The following is an 8,937-nucleotide window of genomic DNA, read 5'->3' as shown; positions in this document are numbered from 1 at the left end:
CTATGCAAATGACACTCTGCTGTTCTTTTCAGGAGGAAAACGAAGACCAAAAATGAAAGTTGTGCCTTAAATGTGAGAATCTTCATCTGAAGAATTAAGAATGCCTCGTGTCAAATGTGAGGAACTATAAGTCAGAAATGGATATGTGGAGGACTGCTTCTGCTATTTTCCCTAGTAGTATCACTTTCGTGAAGATATCAGAAACTACCAGACCAGGGAAAACAAAAACTGAAGAACATGAAACAGAAAGCCAGAATATTAGAGAAGAAAAACAGATTCCCTAATAACAGCAGAGATCGAATTTCAACACAGCAGACCCAGTTTCCGCCTACCAGAATTTTCCTGCTCCCCGTAGTCTGCTCAAGGCACAGGGTTAATACTCAAGGCTCAATCTAATATTTATGTAAATCCCTATACCAATTCCTAATATTCCTACCAAATTTCCATATTACAAGCCGCGTCCCAACAATGAATTGAAAAGTCAATCTTCTCCATCTGCACCTTCTTCAGATAATCTCCTCCTCTTTTCTTCTTCCGCTGCAAGAGACACAAAGTTGTCAAGCAACGAAAGTTTCCAAGTACCACAAACAACAATGGGGTTGACATGGAAAACAAAATCAAGGCATGAAGCAAAAGCTCTTTTCCCCTATGGATAAAAAATAAAAAGACAAAATACGAGAGTTAAAAACTATGAGAAACATAGAGCAAATGATAAATGAGTTTCTTTTTCCTTCCTTTTTTTTTTGGCGAGGGTGCTGGGGGTGGTGATTAAAAGAGAAAAAAAGGAAAAAAAAAAAGTCGTAAGAGAGATGGTTCATATATGCAACCAACTTCAAAATCATACATGAGCAGGCCTTTTATACCTAGAGTTTTGCTTGACACAACCATCACATTTACAATTTTCGTAGTACTCTTAATCCTTTCATAGAAAATATGGTTATATTAACTCCCGTTGGTATGACAAGCATAAATCTGCAAATGTGGGAGAATTTGCTCATCCTACTAGAATCTCCCCAAAAAAGGGGATTTCAAAGAGAACTAACTACATAAGGAGGACACAGAAACATCAAAATTTGCTTGGTAGAACGAAAATTTGGAAAATGGGAAAATAAGAGTTTAAACATTCATTTATTCAGTAGAAAACCATACCACATCCAGACACCATACCACTTCAGACAAATAGCTGACACAACAACGAGAGTACCCACAAAAGAAACCAAAAAAAAAAGGATAAAATAAAGCAATTCAAAAAGATCTTATAACAGAATAATCATTTGTAATACAGCTCTGAAAAGAACCTATAACTAGATTGATCCTAAATCTTTTGGATTTGCCCCCAGTTACTTGACACTGTTATGAGGAGGTGGCACAACAAAGGACAAAAAGGAAAGCAAGATTTTTTTTTTAATTTTAATTTTTTGTTTTTAAGGCAAAAGGAAAGGAAAGTGAGACGGAGACAAAGTAAAAATAAAAATAACACAGGAAAGCATCAAATTAACATAACAAGGCCTACATGAGGAATCCAATCAACATGAAAACCTGGGAGAGTTTCAACAATGTCAAAGTGAAAACATTGTCCCAGAGATTTTTTAAAACTGGTCATGGTCTCAAGAGTCCCCTTCAAGAAACTGGTACAATCTGTTTACCATGACTCGACATTCAAGTGTGTCTATAGTCTCACTTTAATTGTTGTACCTCCAATTTCTTCCCTTTCTGATATGCACATTGGAATAACCCAAAAAAAAAAAAACCAAACTAATCATTAGAAACATAAAATTTTCTTAATCTTTGAATTAGTTTACTCCAAAGATTGTTCTGAGAGAAGCAATCTCACTTACAGAATCAATCGTTTTGTTTTGTTCTCTATAATAGTTATCATCATAAGATTTCAGAGATGAAGCAGTTTGAGCATGCTTCTGTGTGTACAAAGTATGTTTATTTATCAGCAACTTGCTAATTGATCCCTTAGTCCACTACTAAATTAGATTGATGCAATTTTGGACAGGATTATAACTTTTATGCATAGTCAATTTCTGTATCAGAATTTTATTGCTCAATAGTTAAGTGGTCTAATTTTTCATGATATGTGATCATGGAATTTTTGCGAACTTGAATTGCAAAACTAAAACTAGTGTTACTAAGTATTTGTCCAGTACAACAGGGAACAACCACTAAAGAACGAAGTAAAAGGAAATCCCTAAAATTTTAAAGACATAAATGTTGGTTTGCACAAATATTACTTGCTCTTTAACCTTCTAGATTGCTTTCTCGAAGCCCTGGTCAGAAAGAAAAAATTCTCCCAGGAATGATAGTGTGCCTTACAGCTTTATGATCATTTAGAGATATCCATGATGAAGAATACAAAGACAAGTGCAAATGTTTGGAGAATCCAGTGAACGACAGACTTCTGACATTTCCCCTATTTTCCCCCTAATATCGTTTAAAGCTTCATTTCACATTTTTGATACTAACACACTGTTCCATCCAAAGTAGGAAAATAATTAAATAGATCTGGAGCACCAGCTGTCCATAGTTCATGTGGCTAGCATTTGTCATCAGAAACAAAACTACTTTATTCTTTGTTTGGGACAACATTGTAGTTTTGTGACATTGCCAACAAAATGGCCTGTGAACAGCTAGTAAGCTTCTAGAAGTGAAAGTGTGAGTTTAAAGTCAAATTAGATAGCAGCCTTTAAAAGTAGTCATATCAGATAGCAGCCTCTATAAGTAGTCAAATCCAATTCAGTTTATTACACACTTAGCTTATAGCTCATTTTGTCATGATGTCTACTTAACTACAAAAATTTATTAGTCCTGAAGAAGTCTTGGCCTCCAAGAGTAGCTCTCTCAACACATAGGTATTATCAAAGCCTTAGGAAGTGAAAATGAAAATATTTGTTTTCACGCTTTTTTTTTTTGAGCTGTCACGTGTTTGTGTTGTGTGTTCTTATCGATTCTATTTCCTTTTTCTGAACTTGCGCAGTTAATCATATGGAAATCCAGGTAACATTTCCTAAATTTCTACTCTTCTTCATTTCTTCGGTTCTTGTAAACTCTTACTTCTGCCCTCATCTATCTACTGATTCTCACAAGTTATAACATCAAAAGTTCTGAAATCAGATAATATCCACATAGCTTCTTGCTGCTGCATCAATCCCTTTTTCACATATCATGATAGTTCTATGATCTTCTACATCTAGTTTAAGAAAGGCAAGATTGAATTGAGTTTTATGTATGCTCATACTAGGAATTATGGTGTTCGGAGTCTAGATGCCTCCTAGGATAACATGAATAATCATGTCAAATGGCAAAAGGTGCTCAATCATTGAATGGTATCTGAAAGAATAAGTTTCTCTTTAAAGTAATTACATTGCATACAGCTTTATAAACAAAAAGAATGATATTAAGATGACTCCCTTAGTATTTGATTGGTTTGTGAAGGAATGATGAAGTATCTATGCTGGTGCAATTAAGGAACGAAGACTAAAAGTTGGGACCATTTCATATTGCAATTGCAAATTAAGAAGGCGCTTTAGCTACCGCAAAGTTGGCCAAAATTATTCACAGTGATACAGATCATGTTCTTTTAAGCTAGTCAAGTACATTAAATTGGACAGAGAGAAAAGACTCTCATAGGCTTCAAGCAAGTTGCTTAGTTCAGCAACTGCAAGATCCTTTGCTTTTTACAGCATCAAATTATTTCCATGGAGGGGCTAGAGAGGGAACTAGAAGAGAGATTTATTAATTTTTAAGAGAAATAATGGCGGTCAAAATGAGTTTATGAAAAATTTACAACCATTGTGATGACCAATCTCAAGTAAACATGTCCAGGGATGAGATAATTTTCATGAATGATCCAAAGATGTGTTATTCTATATGATCTAAGTTCCACTTGCCACAGCATCTATTTTATCCATTTGAATGCATGTTGAAAGTTCCTTGCCGCTATTTTACTATTTCCACATGAGAACACTGCTGGAGCAACTTCCAGCAGACAGACAATTTGTCTGTCAGAAAGTCAATAAAAACTACTCTCTTCTCTCTCTCTCTCTCTCTCATGCACCTACACATAGTTCTTAGCTTATCCGCCTGTTCCATGCACTACAAGCTAGATAAAAAGAGACCAACATCATATTCAAACTAAAAAGTATCAACTTATGACATCTCAAGTTCCAAATACGGAACCTTGCTGCTTTCTCATTAAGGCATAACCATCTACAACTACCAGAATGTTGCTTCAAAAGACTTCTCTTATGATGCAAGAAGTGGGACAAATACAAAGTCTTCATGATCAAATGCATGTTTTTTAGAAAAACCAAAAGAGAACTGACTTTCTTCCCAAAGCAGCAGGTTCTTAGGAAATTTAGAACTCTAGAGTTGAACTGTGATGAAGATCATTGTCTAATCTTAATGCCTGAAATCCTCGTGTAATTCAGTTCCTTATCCTTTTGGTCCAGATTTTAGACCTTATCTGCTAGAGTCATCTTCAATCAACTGGCTTGGGTTGGATGGCATTTGTTCGCAAAATTTGAGTTTTACTTAAAACTTTCTACCATCAAAAGGATTTCCACCACAAAAAGATTTCGGCCAAGCTTTGATTAGGTGGCTAATTTAGCACAATACCCTAAAGCTCACAGAGATGGAGTCAAAGAAGAAGTAATTTTGATAAAGGCAAAAGTAAACTGATTTACACAGCTAAAACAGAGAACTTTTAAGTCTGACAATTGAATGGAATTTTAATCTAATTAGCTTATTTTTCCTATTTATTTGAACTCCTAAAGTCCAAAAGCATTTCACTCCTCATCATTTTTCTTCATATGCTTTCTACCTATGCTTAAACTACAACCCTCTCGTCCTGTAATCCAATCTAATAGAACTCCTGTATCAGTTCTCAGTCACTTGGAGAAATAACTCATCTTCTGATGATTTTTAATTGCAAGTTTACAACAACTGGCTAGGAATCTACATGTATGTCTCAACTATGGACTCTATCTGATCACAACCTAATCTTCCATCCTAATGCCAAAAATCCTAATCTACTGCAATTCCTTACCCTTTCATCACGACCTAATGTTATCTAACTTATCTAACGGAATTTATCCTGCATCATTTTATTAATAGTTTCTTGTCTTTGTAGACATCAATGGTCAACAATGTAGACCAGGATATCACTGAGCATAAAAAATGAAAAAAAGAATTAGCCAACCAGTCATAGGTTCCGTTTGATAAAACTGAATCTTGATTCTGAAGTCTGAATTCTGAAATCTGAATACTGAAACAATTAATTTGCTGAATTTTAAGTACTGAAAAAAATATATGAATGTCTGAATTTTAATGCTAAACCTATTTATACTGTTTGATAAATATTTATAGTTGAATGCTTAATAAGTTTAATTTGACAATTTTGCCTTATATCCTTTCATTCAAAAAAGAAATAGAATCTATGATTTAATTAGTTTAAATTTGTTAGGTATGAAAATGACAATATTTGTTTTTAAATCAAATTAATATAAAAGATGAAATATATTATATGAGGAGTATGGAGAAGATGTGGAAGTCATTAAAAAGGGAGAAAAGAGAAACTAAAAATCGTTAGATAGAGAATATTAGATTGTTTAATTAGATAAGAATTTTGAACATAATTAACAAACAATGGTAGATTTGGTAGATAAGATAAGGTAGTTGAAGTAATTCTATTGATTCTTATCAGAATTAAGCATTCAGTTACGATTCTTGTGCTGAAAAAAATACACACAGGTTCAGCACTGCTTAACAAGTTCAGTAAATAGATTTTCATTTATCAAACATTCAAAACATCTGAATGCCTGAAAAAATTTAGATTCAGCACTTTTTTATGTTATCAAACAGACCCATAGTCTAAACTAACAGCTCAGAAAAGTATCAAATGCTCAGTTTTGTCACCTATTGGTTTCACCAATAGAAGTCTCAATTTCTTTTCATTTGATTGGGGGCAACTTTGCCACACAAACTCACACCCCTATATATAGTTCTTCACATATAATATGTTATAACAAACTGCCCTTCACTACAACTGTTAATATCCAACCCCAAGATTAATTTCCACAGCAAGACATTCTCCAATAACTACTCTATTATGAAAGAACAAGGTTCGTTACTTCATAGACAAAAGAAGGATAACTATCAGTTGACTTTGTTAATTGTGATTTTATATCTTTAACAAAATAAAATTTTGTTGAAAAGTTCAGTTTCTGTTGCACATATACTATAACAATGCTTTCCATCAATTCCATCCAAGTCTCACTATGAAACTCACAAAAATTCAACCAGACAAAGGACATGATAGGCAAAAGATAAAAGGGATGAAAAAGCAAACAACTATTACTTCCAAACAATCAGGTTAAACTTTTAACCAATGGCCCAGGTCCTTCAACAATTAAGCCTCAAATTATCCCTTAAGTTTTCAGATAACTCAGCCCACATGTAGGGGTAGCGATGATTCAGGTTTGAACCAGAACTGGCCTCGTGGTTTGTTGAACCAGAACTGGAACCAGATTTTGAAAACCGGAACCACAACAGTGACTAAAGGTGTAGGTTCAGGTTCACCAAAATTTTGGTTTGCAACCTGTTTAAACCGTCTAAAAAACATTTGCTACCTAAACCTATTTGGCCAGTTTAGAGTTCAATATCGATAGTTAGCACCTAATATGAGAAGCTCCAATTCTAGCCCAACAACCCATTGTCCCATTCCATTAGTCAGTCTGTACCTCATGACTAATCTAAATTCAAGACCAATCTAATCCAATCAATAATGAGATATTTTTTCATAAAATTTGCATCATTTTTTCTATTTCCTTGCATATGATAATACAATAAAATTCTCTCTTTTTTTTTTTTTTAACATTCATCGCCATTTTTTTTAGAATCAATTTTACAACAAGTGTTTAAACAGAACTAAAAGAATTGGAACCGTAACTAGAAGAAACCGTGACCGTCCCTATAAGGGCTGGTTTAGGTTCCACCTTTCAAAAGAAGCGGAACTATCGATTTTTGAATCAGAATAACTAGGCCGTGGCCATGTCTATCTACATGCATGTATCAATTCAATGCAGAAAAGTCCATAAGCAAAGTATGTTAAACTCCATTTTCATCCAACTTTTGGTAATCAGCATCAGCCCAAAACAAAGAACAGTTTCTTATGGAAAGTCCCAAACCATAGGTTAATTGATTTCTCAAAGGAAAGTATGTTGGGGAAGAGATTACACAAGCAACCAGACAGAGGAAGTAAAACAGAAGTTCAGAACAGTCAAGGTATAGAAATTGGTTTTCACGGGAGCAAATCGCACTCTTCTACAAACCTATGCAGGACCATCTAAAAATAAGCCAACAAACAGCAAGTGGAATATGCATGTACACAATGGCAATTACATATATCTAAACTATCAATAGAACACTGACTGAAACCAATAATGAAAATGAGGACAAATGAAACAAATAGCATACCCATAAGCTGAAACATTGCTTTTTGTGTACGTTTCTCTAGCTTGTCAAGCTTCTTCTGTACATCCCTCCGCAGATCCCAATTCGGCTTCTTTGGGGCAATATTTAGAAACGGGTCCTGCACATTCAGAAGCCAAGACATGAATACAGGATTATACCTCCAACGAGGTAAACAAACAAACAAAACCACATAAACAAAAGCAATCAAGAAAAACCTCTTTCTTCTCTTGACAAGGAGGTGCTTCAGCCACAGGGTCTTCAAATTTTGGTAGTACCGGAGGAGCAACTCTCCCCTCCTGAAGCTGCTTATCATGAGGAAGGTAATTCCGGAATTTCATGTTGACATTGCTGCAAATTTCACATGCAAATAACTTGATCATCTGCTAAAATACGAAGTAAATAAATAAATAATTTATCAGACTAATGGCTCCATTTGAGTTACTTATTACCAAATTTTATGCTCAATGTCCAAAAAACCATATGAAAATCGGGCCAGCTGCCCTACCAAAAACAAAATAAAAAAATTGCCCCCTCTTATCTATCAGAATATTTACAACTTTCCCTTAATAAAATAAATTAATTGTTCAATGTACAACAGCAACATAAAATGTCATCCATCGTAGCATACACTCCGAAACATAAAGGAGTGAAAAGAAATAGAAAAAAGTGGCAATTTTAATAACTAACTGCTACTGTATCCAAACCCTAGTTTCTCTAATTCTTCTACAAATGGAAAGAGTTGAACCAAACAACGAGAGGAAGAGGCAAGTAAAACTAACTACCATCAAGTTCTTACTCTTCTCGTTCTTCTTGGCCTTCTTCTTCTTCTTCTTTTTCGTCATCGTTGTCGGCATCGCGGTCTGGAGGACCAGGAGGAGGAGCGGGGGCGGCGTGGTGGTGGGGAAGGTCGTCTTGGTCAGGAGTGTTGAGGAGTTCCTGAGCGGCTCTGAGAGCTCTAAGCCGCTGTCGCCGCGTCGCTGCTGCCCCCTCTATCGAATCTTCCTCTTCCGTCGCCATTGATGCGAATAAAATTCCAGAAACTTGTCTGAATAAGGAATGGTGAATTATCCACTAGTGGGCACAGGAAAGCTTGCTCAACTGTCTAATTTGGCCTAGGTTTATAATTAGGCAAAAGCCCTGGATCGCCCCCTCAACTATTAACTGAACACTTTTAACCCTCCAACTTACAAAAGGTAGCCGGTTTAGCAGGTTTTGCAATCAAGAAAACCGTCGTGAGACGGAAGTCCCAAATTTGAAGTGTCGTTTTGTCCATATAGAGATAAGAAATCGAACAAAATTTTCAAAGAATGGCCCGTTTGGAAGTTTTTTTGGAAGTTTGTTTAAAACTTTACTATAACGCACCGTAGAAGTTTTTAGAAAAATTTTTTAAGATGAAATTTTTTTTTTCCTTTCTTTTTTGGAAAATTTGTCAAATTGGTCCCTAACATTTACCAAAAA

At 35.1% G+C, this 8,937-nt stretch overlaps 1 protein-coding gene across 1 annotated transcript; it reads right to left on the bottom strand.

The window, feature by feature from the left end:
• Positions 1–229: 229 nt before the first annotated feature.
• LOC113768125 (coiled-coil domain-containing protein 12) lies at positions 230–8,653 on the bottom strand. The gene is made up of 4 exons (XM_027312369.1): positions 8,276–8,653; positions 7,695–7,827; positions 7,483–7,597; positions 230–537 (listed from the first exon to the last, which is right to left on the bottom strand). Exons 1-4 carry the CDS (start codon positions 8,494–8,496, stop codon positions 482–484), a joined length of 525 nt encoding a protein of 174 aa, XP_027168170.1. The 5' UTR covers positions 8,497–8,653; the 3' UTR covers positions 230–481.
• Between the last annotated feature and the right edge of the window lie 284 nt (positions 8,654–8,937).

The sequence above is a fragment of the Coffea eugenioides genome, chromosome 4 (assembly GCF_003713205.1).
Source record: "Coffea eugenioides isolate CCC68of chromosome 4, Ceug_1.0, whole genome shotgun sequence".
NCBI classification, from domain to species: Eukaryota; Viridiplantae; Streptophyta; class Magnoliopsida; order Gentianales; family Rubiaceae; genus Coffea; species Coffea eugenioides.
This window is presented reverse-complemented; position numbering and strand designations above follow the sequence as displayed.

Excerpts from the sequence above, each read along its gene's own strand:
- LOC113768125 (XM_027312369.1), bottom strand. The coding sequence starts at position 8,496 with ATGGCGACGGAAGAGGAAGATTCGATAGAGGGGGCAGCAGCGACGCGG. Across the intron at positions 7,598-7,694 it reads CTTGTCAAGAGAAGAAAGAG|GACCCGTTTCTAAATATTGC; the intron begins GTTTTTCTTGAT and ends CTGAATGTGCAG. Across the intron at positions 538-7,482 it reads AGCAATGTTTCAGCTTATGG|CGGAAGAAGAAAAGAGGAGG; the intron begins GTATGCTATTTG and ends TGTCTCTTGCAG.